The 17,106-nt window shown below is 36.4% G+C and overlaps 1 protein-coding gene across 7 annotated transcripts in view; it reads left to right on the top strand.

Moving 5' to 3' along the window:
- Nucleotides 1-17,106, top strand: part of CSNK1G3 (casein kinase 1 gamma 3) — a 121,811-nt gene that overhangs the window by 96,697 nt on the left and 8,008 nt on the right. For 5 of the 7 annotated variants that reach the window (XM_065918206.1, XM_065918202.1, XM_065918205.1 and 2 more), the window contains 2 exons: nt 9,978-10,084; nt 10,598-10,621. In XM_065918206.1, coding sequence (XP_065774278.1) covers nt 9,978-10,084; nt 10,598-10,621 — 131 coding nt within the window. The remainder of the gene's footprint in view (nt 1-9,977; nt 10,085-10,597; nt 10,622-17,106) is intronic. The other 2 variants (XM_065918207.1, XM_065918204.1) reach the window with 1 other exon arrangement.

The raw sequence follows: 17,106 nt of genomic DNA, 5'->3' as shown, positions 1-17,106 counted from the left end.
TCTTTTTTAATGCTTTAAGTAATAGAGCATTTTTATATCTTATCCTTTCATTATTTTGCTTCCTTTAAACTTAATTAAGCACTTACCTAACATTTTCATTCTCAGTCCTTAGAATGTATTTTCTGATTAATTGGTCAAGTAAATATGACCCCAGTTTTACAATGACATATTTTGTTTTATTTGGATAAAGTATAACATGGAGAAAATAATTTCAAGGACAGATATTTATAAAACATTTCCCTCTATTTTCTGGATATTTACAAAAATTTAAAGTTGTCTCTTATTTTTTTGATGTGTTCCTTTCCCCCCCCCTTTTCTATACATTTAGAGATAGCTACTATATTCTTCCCTTAAATGCCCCCCTAAATTTTAATCTTTTATATATATTATAAAAATAGGAAAAGATTACTGAGTCTCTTATTTCTTTTAAAAATGTCAGTTTAAGACAATCTGAATGCTGGCTTAAAGTAATTGAGATGAGAAATGTTCTTTCAATCTATTTCAGTCTAGAACCTGTTTTTGATTTTTTTCCTCCACATACTTCGACTTGAACAATTTTCTATTATATTTTACAAAATTTATATTTTTCTTCCTGTATATTAATCTGAATCTATGCTTGGATTTTCTTCTGTCTTGATTTGAGCTCTTAAAAAAGCCAATTCTTAATTAAATCTTATGAGTTACCATGTTTTTCCCACCTTTAGATTTTAGAGGAAGTTTAAATTGTGAAACCAAATTTTATAGGATTTTGTAGTCTGTGGAACTTTCAGTCAAGTATTAACAGAAGAATTCAAATAGTGCTGTCAAAGTTTTTGTAGAGTGAGGGATTCAGAGGCAAGGGAGCCTGAGAGGTAAAACTTTTCTGTGATCGAAATTCATATCATTGAAAAAGTTAATTAAGAAAATTATGTCTAATTTGTGTAAAAACAAGCTGGATTGTGTGTGTATCTGTGTACATTTACATGTTTCTAAGTGTTGTGTGTTTTTATAGTGAGTGTCTTGCTCAGGGCTTAGGGAAATCTATAACAATTAAGACACTGTTAGAAAGCTTTCCTACCACTTCTGTACCAGTGCCACAAATTTATCAATAGTTTTTTTTTTTTTCCCCCCACTTTGTGAAATTCCCAAAGATGGCTCATGGGATCTCTTTGGACTGTCAAAGAGTGAATGAGTTTCATTGTTGGCTCAACATTCTAGTATTTTTTCTATTTTTTCACGTATTCTCAAAGATACATTTTAAATCTGCTTATTTCTCATCTCTTTAAAACTTTTCTGCCTTATAGGGATTGCATCTGACTTCATTCTAATATTTAGTAAGTGATCACTTCACTATTCTGGTAAATACATAAGTGAGTCAAAATTTTTACACTGTTTTTCAGTTACTTCCTGAATTAACTTGATGGGATGAACACTAAGGTAGTTTTACTTTCATGAAAAATTTGATAGCAGTGTAGTAAGATCATGCGTGAATCTTGCTCTATCCCAAAATGTTGAATTTATGTATAATTCAAAATTTGAAAAGTTATGACACTGGCATAATTGGACTAATGAAGTGGTAGTTTAAAAATTAATAATAAAGGAAGTAAAGGTACCTTAATCTGAGCTAATATAATTATTCCAATAATTGAATACTCTATTTTACTTTGAATGAAGGAAGAAGGGAAAGCAGTGTGTTTTTTTCATTCTCATTATTTGATAAAGGGAAGATATAAAGAGAAAGATCTTTTTACTAATACACAAGTATGAGAAGAATTTGCCTTGAGGTTCTTTCTTTGTTCATGGTTGTTAAACCACCTGTTGGACAAAGTTTTAGTTATTGGCTTTGCAAGGTGTGGGAGACCTGGGTTTGATCCCTGGGTTGAGAGGATCCCCTGGAGAAGGGAACAGCTGCCCACTCCAGTATTCTGGCCTGGAGAATTCCATGGACTGTCCATGGGGTCACAAAGAGTCAGACACGACTGAGCGACAAAGACCTTACATGGCAATTAAAAAGTTTTCCTCAACAAATACTAAGGGCATATCATCAAATAGTTTTCAGGGAATACATTTACAAAAATAAATAGATTGCTATCTGGTAATAAAATGCATACAAACACCTCTTGCCTTTTCGACTATAGAAAAATCCTCACTCACTATTTCACATATGCCCCTTGGAGTCTATATTTGATCTCCTTATCTTTTCAGAATTATTATACAGATATATAGGTTACCAAGTTGATTTAATTGTGGTTAGCAGCATAATTTCAAATTTCGTGCCTTAGATTATTCATCAGTAACATAGGGATATTAATAATAATGGTTTGTGAGAACTTTTTAAAAAAGTATTTAGCATAGAGTTGGGTGCTAAAGAAGTACTAAATAGTAGAATCATCTGTTGCTTTGGCAAATTAAGAAACTTGACTAGTATTTTTATCCATCTCTGAAAGGTGAAGTATAGAGATGTAGCCAAAAGAATGCACTGTGAAATGGGATTTATCTAATTTTATTCTGTCTCTTCAGTTAGTTTACTAATCAGAAGGATAATGTCATCTATTTGATAAACTTTCCCCACTTAAGAGACTAAGAATAATATTAAGATATCTTGAAGTCTGTGTTTTCAATCTGTTCTTGACTTGTATGTGATTTGGAAAATTTCCTAGGGGTACAAGTGTTTCCCCTCCTGCTCCTCTGAGAATCACTGGTAATAAATACGGTTGAGAAGCCTCGACTTACCATTTTCAGTTTCTTGGCTATTCATTATTCAGCAAATGTATATAAATGTCTACCAGGTGCTTGGCACTGTGCTAGTAGGTTCTTTGAATAAAGGAGAGAATAACAGATATGGTGTCTGTCCCCATGGGGCTTTCAGTTAATGGAAAGAGCTAATAAACAGGCGGTATGATAAGTGGAGAAAGTACAGGGTGCTATGAGAAGATGTAGGTAAAGCACCTAACTTGGATTTAGCAAGTTAAAGTTTTCTGAGAAAAACATTTGTACTCTATTTTTTCATATGTTTTCAAAGTGAAGAATGAGTAGGACTTAGTATTTGAAGAAGGTAGGAAGGTAGAAGGGGTTAAGGGAGGAGTGTATCAGGCAGAGAAAACTGTGTAAGATTGTGGAGGAGAGGGTGACAGATTGAGGAATTAAACGGCAGTTCTGTCAAGCTGTTGTGTATAGAGAAATGAGACTGACGGGCAGACAGGAGGGGAATTGTGAAGGACCTGAAAGTTTGTTATTTAATTTGGGTTTTGGTCTAAGGGTATTGGGTAGGCATAAAGATAACTAGAAGTAACTTGATTAGAGTAGCACTTACAGAGAGAATTTTGCTCGAGACTGGATGGAAGGGAGCCAAGTGTAAGGCAGGGCCACAACTCTCAAAAGTCTGCAGTTGAGGAGAGATGATGGGTAGTGAAGATGAAGAGAAACAAAAGGACTTGAAAGACAGAAGACACAGTTCAGCTGGGTGTGAGGGTTGAGGGAAGGGGGGGGGGGTCAGTTATCCCTTTTGGTAGGTCTCCACCTGGCACATCAGGATTTCCAGAATGAGGTTGTAAAATGTGCCACGGGCAGCAGGTAGTACTAGTCTCTAATTGTACTGTGTTGAACTTTTCACTGTAACACAGTCTTGGAGCTCTATGCTAACTAAGCATCTGATCTGTAAAAGCTGAGAGGTCATGGCAAGCAGAGGGAAGAAGACAGCGGTTAAGGGCACTACTAAAGAACCATTTTACTTGGTGTGGCATACCTTCTGATTGTTGGAAAGCTCTGCTTGTCCAGCCTTTCCTTTTCATGTAAGGAGCCGTGTGACACTGGGGAGAAAGGGCAGAATCACAAGTGGTGCAGATGTGTCTTGCAGCCAGGCACTGTTGATGAAATGAGAGGATAATATTAATTGTTATAATAAGCAGTCTGATATTTTAGTTATTATCACTTCAGAAATGCAGATGCAGGTGATGATAACAGAAAAAGAATCAGACAAACATATCTTGAAATGATAAAACATATGTGGTTAAAAGTCAGAGGAGTAATAGATGTCACATCTGAGTCAGTTCTCCATTATGCTAATTGTTAATGCAGACCTTTTCAAAACATTTCAGATAACCAATTTTAGTTTTCTTTGTCAAATCTTTGAAAATACTGAAGTTCTAACAAGGAAAAAAAAATATTGAGTGACTACAACAGTCATCTCTTTTATTTTCCGGGTGGAGGGGTACTAAAGTCTGGAAAAGAGAGGTTTGTGGAATGAGAGAAGTTACGTGCCTTTATTACATACATAATTTACAGTTCCTCTTTTTTTTTTATTTTAGTTTTGGAAATCCCCTGTTTAGTTACAATTGGGCTAAATCAGCATTACACATTTGTTTTGATACTCTTTTTTCTTTTCTAGCAGTAAAGAAAGATTTTAATAGCTACTATAGTAGGGAAGAGAATATAGTGTAAACTGAGCTTGCTCTACCTAAAACAAGAGGCAGGAGACTTTTTGAATGGTTGGGGTTTTGTAGACTAAAAAATGTATTCACAATCTAAAAGTTGAGAGTTATGTTTTATTCAGTGGGAGTTTTCAGGACTTCAAGCCTGGAGGCAGTATCTTAAGTAACTCTAAGAACTGCTTCCGAGGAGGGGGAGGGGAGAACTAGGATATATAGGAGTTTTGCAGCAAAGGGCTGGTAGTCTGAACATTGAAAGTGAAGTCACTCAGTCATGTCTGACTCTTTGCGACCCCTTTGACTATTGCCTGCCAATCTCCTCTGTCCGTGGAATTCTCCAGCAAGAATACTGAAGTGGGCTGCCATTCCCCTCTCCAGGGGGTCTTTCTGACCCTGGGATTGATCCCTGGTCTCCTGCATTGCAGGCAGATTCTTTATTGTCTGAGCCACCAGGAAGCCCAAATATTATTGTTAAAGAAAGAAAAACAGATATCTCATGTTAAGAAATTTAACACTTTTCCAGTATCATTTGCAGTAACATCTTGAAAGACTGGAATAATCAAAGAATAGAGTGCTGTTAAGTCTAAGTGAACGTTAGATCACTTAGAGATCTAATAGAGAATCTATTTTGGTTTCTCTTTGTTGAAAGTCACTGAGAATGTCACGGCCTTTGGGTCATCAGTTGGAATATTAACAATATTTCTATAGGTTTTAGAATATGTTAGAAAGCTGGTTTCATACAATCATGTTGAACCCTAGTACAGGTCTAGTAAACTCTTTGAAAATTACTCTTTTAACGTATCTCATTTACTAGTGTGCTTTCTTATAGATGCCTCTAGAAAAAGCTGTGTCTTAAGTAAAATATATGATTTTTTAATATTTCTAATATATTTTTTGGCTAGATGAAGATTTAGTTCATTAATGTATTATGCCTCTACTGAGCATTTGATAACATGCTCACAAAACTTCAAATAGAATTTAGGAAGATAGTAGTATAATGAATTTGAATTCATTCTACTCGGAAACTAAATTAATTGGCCTTTTAACATCCTTTTGGAAATCCCCTGTTTAGTTACAATTGGGATAAATCAGCAATACACATTTGTTTTGATACTCTTTTTTCTAGCAGTAAAGAAAGATTTTAATAGCTACTAGAGTAGGGAAGAGAATACAGTGTAAACTGAGCTTGCTCTACCCAAAACAAGAGGCAGGAGACTTTTTGAATGGTTGGGGTTTTGTTGACTAAAAAATGTATTCACAATCTATGTATTCACAGTCTATGATAATGATTTCTTTTGGAATTAGGTGGGGCAGGCAGGCATTAAATGAACCATTATTTTTGCCCTTGCTTAGCTACAGGCTGTGTGTCCACTGCCTCCCCTTTAACTCTGATAGTGTGAGAGTAAAGCTGTAGCCTAGTTACCTTTCTTTAAACCTCTTAAAATGAGAATTACACCAAGTTTCTTATCAAGTGGGAATGACAGTGAACATTTCTTTAAGAACAAGAGCAGCAAAACAGAAATCCTATAAAACAGCTGAATTTCCTTTTTGAAATATCAAACCTCAAAGCATGTGTGATTTTTACATTTGCTGTTGTTTAGTCGCTCTGTCATGTCTGACTCTTGGCGACCCCATGGATTGCAGCACTCCAGGCTCCTCTATGCTCCACTGGAGTTTGTTCAAACTCATGTGCATTGAGTTGGTGATGCCATCCAACCGTCTCATCCTCTGAAGAAACTAGCCTGATAAACACTAATATTGCAGAGGTTCTTATGTTCTAGTTTGAATTATCATTCTAGAAATGTCACCTAAGTGGAATCATTCCTCAAAATTTGGCTTACAAAAATAATTTTTGTTTGTTTGATCAATTGCCTTTGGTTTCCAAGAAGATATTGACACATTGTTTATAATATTATGTCTTTTTCTTGTAAAATCTGTTTAGAAAAGACCACTCCTTTTCTTAAGTGGAAACAATTTTAATGCCTGATTCACTCTTAGGTCATTGCTGTTAAGTGGGTCAGCTTAACAGAATTCTGTTACCACATTGATTGTATTCTGACCCTGGGCTATTGGCTTTTACTCAGAGAGTTAGGGAATCTGGGGAGCCCAGGAAAAATTACATTAAAATTTTTATAAAGTCAGATGTTAACTTCTTTTTAATCTGGTTATGATCAACCACGTAGAATGATATTTGAAACATTTCACTAAATTTAAGTAAAATTTATTGAAGTCTGATATAACTTTGTTATGCAATTATATGAAATGAAGTAAATCAGATTATATAATTATAGTGCATGTATAGATACTGTTGCTGGAAATTTAGAGTACTGGAGTTTCAAATTTTTATTTATGCTGCTTAAAAAAGGGACAGCGCATCAGAGGAACTGCCAATAAGTTTATGGGATAAGGAATGTCCTTCCAACTATGTAGGACCATTGAACAAAAGGGTGGGGGGGAGAAACCTGTTGACTGTCATGTTAAGGGAATAAAAATGGAAATAGTTCATTGAACTGTTAGTTATCTACTACATGCAAGGCATTCTGCTTGTTAAAAGTGATGGAGAATACATAAGTATGGGATAAGAATTCTGCTTTTTAGCTTCTTTCCAGTTCAAGGTAGAGGCTCTGACATTTTAAAAATAAAGAACCCAATTATATTCAGTAATTAGAACAAATAAATATCTTCTCACATTTTCAGAAAGAGAGAAAATTGGCACAGAATCACAGAGTTCAACAGAATGACAGAAAGGAGGAAGCAGGTGCCCCAGAAGCTGAGAGGGTGACTTAGGAATTCCTCCCAGTGAATTGCCTCTAAAGAGGATCAAGGCAGCTTTGTGTTTTCAGCTGAAGGAACAAATGCAGTGCTCATTTCTTAAGTACTTGTTCCATATAAGCTATAGGAAATGGAACTTGTATAAATCATGACCTAGTCTATATACATTGATTGATTTCTGGTTATCTTCCTTGAGTTGGGGGAGAGGGCCTGTTTCTCTACACTGACGATTAAGTCTACAAGGACAGGGGTGTTTTCCTGTATTGTTTACTCTGGTATTCCAAGTTCCTAGAACAGTGCTTGGCGTGTTGTTGCCTTTTAGAACTTAAGCTTTTTGTATATGATTTTATCTAATATTTTTGGCTGTGCTGGGTCTTCGTTGGTACGCAGGCTTTCATCTAGTTGCAGTGTGCAGTGGCTACTCTCTAGCTGTGCTGTGAGGGAAGTGACTTCTCTTGCTGCTCAGATGGGCTCCCGGGGGCCTGAGTTCAGTGGTTGCAGCACACGGGCTCCGCAGTTGCAGCTCCCAGGCTCTAGAGCACAGACTCAGTAGTTGTGGTGCATGGCATTAGTTGCTCAACAGCATGTGGGATTTTCCTGGGATCAAGGACTGGACCTATATCTCCTGCTTTGGCAGGTGGATTCTTTACCACTGAGCCACCGTGGAAGCCTGGAATTTAAGCTTTAGAAATATACGGGCCTCAGTAAAGGGAAGTGTTAAGCTTACTAGTCACCTGTCAACTCTGATACTTAGACTTTTGTTACATCATAAAGAGATCACGTAGAGAAAGCATCAAAAATGATTCTGAGGTTTTGAGCCTAGAGGTCTGGGAAGTGGGTAGGGCTTCAGTAAAAGTAGGGACTATAGGAAACATAACAGATTTAAGAAGGAATATGATAAATTTGGTTTTAGAAATAACGAGATGCCAATTTGATCTAGCTAACTAACCATGTAGGTGAGCAGTTAGGCTTGGGGAATCCTTTTCATAAAGGTAATAGTTGAAGCCGTTCTTTACGTTAGACTGATGGTAATAACGATGGCCACCATTTGCTGAACACTTACTATATGCCAGTCACTATTTTATATATTAATTTTATTTCCTATTCATGTAAACCATATTAAACAGATAACTTCTGTTTCCAATTTCATAGTTGAGAATACTGAGGTATAGCAAGGTAAGGTGTCTTCCCAGTCGCATAAGTGGTAAGTGGTAGAACTAGGTTTTGAATCTAGCTCTGTCTCACTTCAAAGTCATTAGCTGGTGCCAAGTGATAGAGATGTACAGGCAAATGAAGACTGAGCAAAGACCACTAACATACTTTCTAGGAACTACTGGAAACCCTCGAAAAAAACCTCAATGCAAGTTCTGATAGAGGGTCAGAGTATAGATTGGGGGGAGTTAAGGAATAAATGGGGAATTTTATAAAAATTTAAGTGGTAAATTAAGATGATTGTTTTCTAATACGTTTAGAGGAAAACAAGAGATAGGACAGTAGAGAGACTTTGTTGGACCAGGAGAATTTGGGAGTGTTATGATTTTTATCTTTCTTCAAGCTTTCATATGTGCATGCATATATTCATTTATTCCAACAAATATTTATTGAGTGCCTATTCTGTGCCACATAGAGCTGAGGAGAACTCTCAGGAAATAACAGAAGGCTCTTGCTGTTATGGAGCTTAATTTTAACGGAGTTTGGCGTAGGTATTAAGAAACTCATCAGTCAGTCAGAAAAACATCAATATTGATAAATGCTATACAAAGAATTATAAATGAAGTATAACATATGAGTGTTTCTGCACAGAAGTTCTAGATTATATGTTGAAAAAAATTCTACTCTTTGAGAATCTGAAAGACAAGAAAACAGCCAGAAAGCAAGAAGAGAATTCCAGTGAGTGAGAAAAGATAATGCCAAGGTCTTAGGTGGAAATAAGCTTGATGTTGGATGGAGGCTAGTGAACAAAGGGCAAGTGCTATGAGATCAAAGAGGTAGATAGGATTGAGATCTTGTGGGACTTTGTAAATTGGAGTAAAGAATATGGATCTTTATTTCAAATGAAACCATAAAGTTGACATTATAAGAGTTTTAAGCAGAGAGTTATATGTTGCCTGATTTACATTTTAAAGGAACATCTTGGTTGTTATGTGGACAATCCATTAATGGGAGGTAGATACAAATAAAAGCTGACCAGTTGATTGGTTTTTGCTCTTCTTCATTCAAGAGATAATGGTACTTTGGATTACGGTTCTAGTAGTCTTATGAATGGGGAGAGCCAGTTAGGTTTGGGGTTTGTGTCAGGGAGGATTTAACATAATCTGCTGATGGTTTATGTCAAAGAGAGGAATCACAGTGATGCCTAGATTTAGGGCTTGAAAAACTGGGTGAATGAATGGACAAAAATGAGGGTGAGACCTGAGCATGATTACCGACTGAAACAGAGAATCTGTTGGAAGAACAATATTAAAGTTTCCAAAGGAAATAATTCATGATGTAGCAAAGTACCAAAGGAGATGAGTACCCAAAAGGGAACTGACTGCATTATCCTTAAAAACCAGAGGACAGCAGACAGGACAGAAATTTCAAGATGATCAGGAAGTAAGGTGAAGAGCAAGTGTTGAATGACTTTATCTTTAATGTAGACCTGTTAGTATATTTAGTTATGAACAACTACTTACTAATTGTTTTGTGTTCTTCATATTAACTTTCTAATTTAAATACTTTAATTTTGTTTATTATTGTATAACTTATTACTTTGTGTGCGTGTGTGTATATATATTTTTTTCTTTTTCTTTTTTGCAGGTTGTAAGTTCTACAAATGGAGAATTAAACACAGATGACCCTACTGCAGGACGTTCAAATGCACCCATCACAGCCCCTACAGAAGTAGAGGTGATGGATGAAACCAAGTATGTATTGGTTTTGCTTGATTTAGTCACTTTTTTCCTTAAACTGTGCATGTTTGAGACTTACAGTCATGTGCAATTCTTTAAGGAAATTTTTTTCAAGGAATAGGTGCATGCAAAACAAGTTGGTATACTTAATTGTTTTAACCACTAAGTTTTAAATAGTACTATTTCAGTAAACGTTTTAGTAATACAAAAATAGTTATTTAAGAACTGTGCTCAAATTCTTATTTAGAGTTAATAGCATGTTTTTAGCTTATTAGTTTTAGGAATGTTGGTGCATGAAAATTACTGCTGTACTTTAGAGGCATATTTTTTTTCTGTAAACATAAAAATATTAATTTTGTGGTATGCTGCATGTATTAATACTAGTTTTAAATTAGTTGTTTTTTTGTTAAAATTATAATAATTCTGCTTGGAAAAAATTAAGCATGAAAACAATGTGATAATTTCAGTGTGGGCAGTTTCTGATGATATCTCTCTCTCTCTTTTTCCTTCTATTTTTTTTGTGTTTAGCTGCCAGAAAGTGTTGAACATGTGGTGAGTTCTCAAGTGTAGGCAGGCAGAAATAGCTCCGTTGACTATAATCTCAAAAGACTTAGCACCAGTTTGTGTCTTTAAAAACAAACTTTTCCACATAGAAATTATAATTGGTAAAAGTCATACAAAAGTCTTTAATATCATTTACATTAACTCTGAAAAGCAAGAAATAATCGAGGAGCTCTTTTGCCTGCTGCAGCTTTTTTGTTTTAAGTGACATAGATTTGGGGGCACTTTTTATTGAGTAGATGACACACCAATCTTGCTTGTGCTTGTGCATTTGTTTTGTAACACAGTGCATTATTTGCTTTTCAAAGAGGCAAGTTTTTGAGTTAAACTTTTTTTCCTATTTGTAATTGTTAAATACACATAGCAATAATATCACTAAACCAGCACTTCACTTACTAATTATATTGCCATTAAATACACATGCTATGCATTATTAAATTTCATGATAAGCTATAGTAAGAGAGTGTTATGAAAAATCCTCATCTAAATAGTAACTGCTAAATACAGATATTATGAAAAATAATATTCTTATCTGTTGCAGTAATACTGAATTTAAACTATTTATTGACACTTGCCTTTAGTTATAATGCTGTGTTTAAAATGCTTCTCTCAATTATAGGACAGAGTTTGAGTTAGCCTTGGGGTAAATAATGAAAGTTGTTTAGATTTAGTAAATTGTGTATAACATTCTACTCATGTCTAAAAGGAACCTTATATAATTTTTAAGACACAGCTCATTTATTGACAGCAAGATGAGGAAACTTCCATGGATATTTCTGTTTGAGAGTAATGAGCAAGTGTCCCTTTTAACCAGTTTGATTGTGGAATTTATTCATAGTCAGTGTGACTTTGTTTTGGTGGATTTCAGGATATAATCAGTCAGCTACATACTTGTGTATTTTCATGTCAAAAGTAAAAAACAGTTGTACGTGCTCGTGCAATCCCAAGCACAGTTATAAAAGGGGGTGGCATATGGCAGATAGTAATGCACATGGCCTTTGCAAATAAACATAAGTTGTAGAAACCTGCTTCTGCCACTGTTTGTTTCCTTCTTCAAACTTGTTTCTTTTCCTGTAAAATGAGGCTAATAATATCTACCTCGTAGGCTGTTGAAAAAATTAAATGTACTAAAGCGCTGGTATTTTGTCTGGCACATGGCGTGGCAGGTACTCACTTGCCATTATCACAATACCCTTCTGTTTCTCTACTTCTCGCTGCCCATGACCTCGTTCATCTTCCCAGGCTTGTGCTGCTTCCATCAGCATTCTCTGTTTTTACTTCCACACCCAGATTCTTCACTGAAACTGGCCATTCTGTGTTCTCATCCTTCTAGAGATCTACTTTTCGCCAAATCTATTGCATTTTTTTCCATGTATTCATTCAGCATTTACACTGCTTGGATTTCAGAAATACTGATACTATCCTTGCTTTTATGAAGATCACTCTTGAGCAGGGATAATTGCAGCTATATTAGCATTTATCAGTGTATAATAAATACTGCGAAAAAGGTCCCATTAGAGTTGTTTTAACAGGATGATCAGAGAATGCTTTGTGGAGGGTCCTTTGAAGAATGGGTAGTAATTTATTTAGTTGAGATGAGTATGAGTTTGTATGTTTACGGTTTGGGTTTCTATCTGTAGGTGTTGGAAGATAAGAAAAAAGGAAGTGGCAGGGGGAAGACTTTTTCTGAAGGGAGGTTCTCTTTTGCATAGAGCAGTAAGTCCAGATCACTTGGCATGGCACCAGGCCCTTTGTGATCGCTCTTGTCTGTCTTTCCCAGCCTCATTTTCCATTCTGAATTCTGTGTTCCATCAGTTTCTTAAGTCTGTCATTGATACGTTATTCTCTTTATCTCCCACCTTTTAAAACTTCTTGAAGTGAAAGTGAAAGTTGCTCAGTCGTGTCTGACTCTTTGAAAGCCCAGGGACTATACAGTCCTTGGAATTCTCCAGGCCAGAATACTGGAGTGGGCAGCCTTTGCCTTCTCCAGGGGATCTTCCCAACTCAGGGATCAAACCCAGGTCTCCCACATTGCAGGCTGTTCACCAGCTGAGCCACAAGGGAAGCCCAAGAATACTGGAATGAGTAGCCTATCACTTCTCCAGGGGATCTTCCTGACCCAGGAATCGAACAACTGGGGTCTCCTGCATTGCAGGTGGATTCTTTAGCAACTGAGCTATCAGGATTTCTTAAAAACAAGGCCTTTTTTATTGTAAGATCCCGAAAGTCTCAATAAATTATTACTAAATAATTGACTACTATATAATATACATTGCATAATATATCCATGCAATGTACTATAAGTTGACAATATAAAAAAAATAAAATTGGAAACATGATGCAATGTGACATAAACCAGACATAAAAGGCTACACATTATAAGGTCCATTTATGTAAAATGTCTAGAATAAGCAAATATACAGAAAAGTGATTGCCTAGGACAGAGAAGAGGAATTAGGGGAGTGACTGATGATAGGTTATGTGGTTTCTTTATGGAGTGAAGAAAGCGTTCTGAAGGTAGATAGTGGTGAGAGCTGAAAAACCCTTTGCCTATATTAAAGAAACATTGCATCGCATGCTTTAAAAAGGTGAATTTAATGGTATGTGAATTATATCTGAATACAGCAGTTCTTTAGAAAAATAGATAGCAATCCGTGATTTCAGTGAAGCTTTATTCCAGATGGGTTATAGAAATTCTCAGAACTTCCCAAACTGTTCATCAGTTGAAAATTCTTTTTAAACATACAGCATTTTGTCTTGTCTTTGATCAAGGTTATTCTAATGTTCCTACAGCCTTATTATTACATGCCTTATACCCTCTTAGTCTGTAATTAAGAAATGTGAGCATAATTTCTTTTCCAAAGTTGAGTCTAATGCTTCTCTTCTCTCTTTCACAATTTTCTGGGTAGCTAGGGGTCAGCCTAGAATTCTTTTTCAGGGTCTGTTTACTACTTTCTTCTTTTCTTCTTACCTGTGGTTGGCAGAGGTCTTTCTTACCCCATCTCATAAACTGAAATGTATTCTACAACAAATATTTTAGTCTTAAGTTTACGTAAATGTATGATTTCCAGATGATGTGAAATAATCTCCTCTCCCAAGACAAAGTGGCTCCTTCAATAGTAATGAGATTTTGCCTTCCTTTTTTTTTTTTTAATACTGTAGCGGAGAATTTTTTTAAACAGGTGATACAAATGATGGCACCCTCACCATTTCTTCCAGGAATTTAGGAGACTAAGGCTTCAAGTTTAGTTACTAAGTTTTGGAGTGTTGTGAATTCATCTTTTTTCCTGTTTCTCTGCACCCCCCCCCCCCATTTTCTGTCATTTTCTGAATAGTATTGTGTGTATGGTGATATGATGATTATGAAGATAAGTCAGGACCCTGTTGTTCCACTAGAGAAGGTAGTGTACACCAGAGACTTTTATGTAGAGTGGTTCTCAAACCTGGCTTGATATCACAGTCATCTGGGCATTTTTAAAAATATGCCAGTACTTAGGCTGTGCATTCTCAGTGGTGGTGGGGTTACCAGTGGTTACCAGTATTTTTAAAATGCTTTTAAGCCGATTCTAAGTCATAACCAGGATTGAGAATCATCAGTCTAAAATAAGGTGTTATAGGGTTAACACTGTGGAGTTCAGAGACTGGGTATACATTTCCAGCTGAAGATCATAGAGGTCTTTGTGGGTAAGGATTCATTTGCAGTAGTTCAAAGGTGAGTATGATTTGACAAGGGGAATGGGGGTCAGAGAGAAGAGATTGTGCAACAACGTGAAGCAAGGAAAGAATGGGTAAGTTTGAGTAGTGACCCGTGCAAGTAGAGTGTGATTATATTAATGGGAACTGAGACAGGCTGAGTACCTCATCTCAAAAGGCTTTAGTAACAAGGTTAAAAAAGAAAAAAATTGGACATTATCTTTCTTAGCACAAGAAAGCACACTGTGGGTTTTAAGCCAAGAAATGGTATAATCAGATTGAACCTTAATAAAATTATTTTGGTGGCAGTTTTGAGGCTTATGTCGCTTCCTGGGCTTCAGGAAATCTCCCTTCCCTCCTTCCTACCCTCTTTTCCTTCCTTCCTTCTAAGGTACAGGCTGTTTGGAAAAGGAAGCCTAATATAGGATGAGATTGAGAGGAGAGGAGAAATACTTTGGAACCAGATTTTTAAAACTGATGCCTTAGGACGGTGGAGAACCATTGCTGAGATTTAAGAGGAAAGGGCATGGCCATATTTATGATGAGGGAAGTTTGAATGGCAGATTGGAGAGAAGTGAGTCTCACATGAAAGTCAGTTAAAAGGCTCTTAGCAGTGATGGAGGCAGGAAGGTATAAACTAAACCAGCATGAGAGGGTGGGCAAATTTTGAAAGTCATTTCCGGTTTGAGACACTTAACTGCATGGGGATGGAAAGGAAGAAACTGAAGGTGCAGTTTCTTTGTTAGAGTGGTTACATGCATGGTCTTGCTCTCTGATCTAAACCCTACTTGTCTAACCAGATAGTTTCTTGTTTTTATCATTGAGAAACCTAGAGAAATGAAATTACATTTCAAGTATAAGTTTTAAGGGGAAAAAAAATTCTTTGGCAGTGAATTAAAATTTAGATGTCATGGAAGATACTTCCTATATCCACTTCAACCAGAGGAGGAGAGGCTAGGTTCTGGGGTCCTAAGTGCAGAGGATCTGGCAGGTACCAACAGTCCCTCAACTGGATACTGATGAGCCAGTGAGTTATTACAGAGGCAGATAAGAACTTCAGATCCAGACAGAGGAACATGCTTCAGTTTCTGGGTAGACTTTTGAGAAGAAAGTTTGAGAAGAAAGAAAGAAGAAAGACAGGCCATGTTTTATAAGAAGAAAAAGGCAGTCAGTAATGGGGAAATGGTAGTGTGACGTCAGTAGCAAAATCTTGGTTGTTCCCATCTATGTTTTCTACAGAGTTTAGGACTTTGGCCCATTATCATTTCTTTTTTTCCTTTATCATTTCTTATTTCCTGCATAAACAGTATTTGAGGCAACAGTGTTAATGAGAAATAGAGCTTAATGTTTATTCTCAAAGGACTTAAGAGTAGAGATGTTGCCTCAAAGATTCTAGGCTAGCCTCTGTATGATCTGGTCAGAAGCGTGATTCTGACTTGTGAGAGCATTTTGGCTCACTGGAACCACACAAGGGATAATCAAGAAAGAGCCAAGAAAAATAGAATCATTGACAGGTGCGTGATTTAAATGTCTGCTCAGCCTAAATCTTTTCCCAGGGTAGTTGTTGGTCTAGATCTGAGGAGACTAGATATGAGGTATGAACAAATGGATAAGAAAATGTAGTCGCTGAACAGGAGAGAAAATGTCTTTGAAAATTTTAAAAGGTCCAAGTTATTTTCTAAGACCAAATAATTGGACTTATTGGTAGAATAACTTGCTCACAGCATCTGTGAAAATTTCTATATGTGCTAATTCCTGGAATCTTTGCTATTATTACAATTATTGTTTCCAATAACTACCCTCTATACCTGCCCCCCTTCAGCTGTACCAAGTTAAAATGATGTGGTTTCATTTTATGCCTTTGCCTGCTCTCATGTAATTGATGACAGAGTGCACATTCAGTGTCTCTGTTGCTCAGCTCATTGCATCCAGGACAAGTCCTCATTGGATCTGGAAAGCAGTGCTTCTTGCGGTTCAGATTCCTTTATTAATTTAACTCCTTTATTGATCATTTCTTTCCAGAAAAGTTTCCATGGGCACTAAGATCTGTATTTTGTAACATTTCACTAGAGTTTGTGGCCCAAGGCTAAGAACTTTGGCTTTAAAACATGATTTAGGATTTTGATCAGGTTCTTACTTTAGAAGTTAATTGCATTTATAAGGAAAAATTTTCATTTATTCAGTAGATATTAAATTGAAAGTACCAACTTTGTGCCCATTTGTGGAATGTATCATGATCAGGACCTTAGGAAATTTAAGGTTTTTGTTGTTTAGTCACTAAGTCATCTCCAACTCTTTGAGACCCCATTGACTGCAGCACACCAGGCTCTTCTGTTCTTCACTATCTCCTGGAGTTACTCAAATTCATGTCCATTGAGTTGGTGATACTATCTAACCATCTCATCCTCTGCCACCCTCTTTTCCTTTTGCCTTCAGTCTTTCCCAGCATCAGGTTCTTTTCCAGTGAGTCGGCTTTTTGAATCAGGTGGCCAAAGTACTGGAGCGTTAGCATCCATCATTCCAATGAATATTCAGGTTGATTTCCTTTAAGATTGACTGGTTTGATCTCCTTGCTGTCCAAGGGACTCTTCGGCATCTTCTGTAGCACCACAATTCGAAAGCATCAGTTCTTCAGTACTCAGCCTTCTTTATGGTCCAACTCTTATATCGTTACATGACTACTGGAAAAACCATATGCAGTCTAGGTTTGTCATAGCTTTCCTTCCAAGGAGCAAGCATCTTTTAATTTCATGGTTGCAGTCACCGTCTGCAGTGATTTTTGT

The sequence above is a fragment of the Muntiacus reevesi genome, chromosome 1 (genome assembly GCF_963930625.1).
Source record: "Muntiacus reevesi chromosome 1, mMunRee1.1, whole genome shotgun sequence".
Lineage (NCBI taxonomy): Eukaryota > Metazoa > Chordata > Mammalia > Artiodactyla > Cervidae > Muntiacus > Muntiacus reevesi.
Note: the sequence above shows the minus strand (reverse complement) of the source record. Positions and strands in the feature narration are given on the sequence as shown.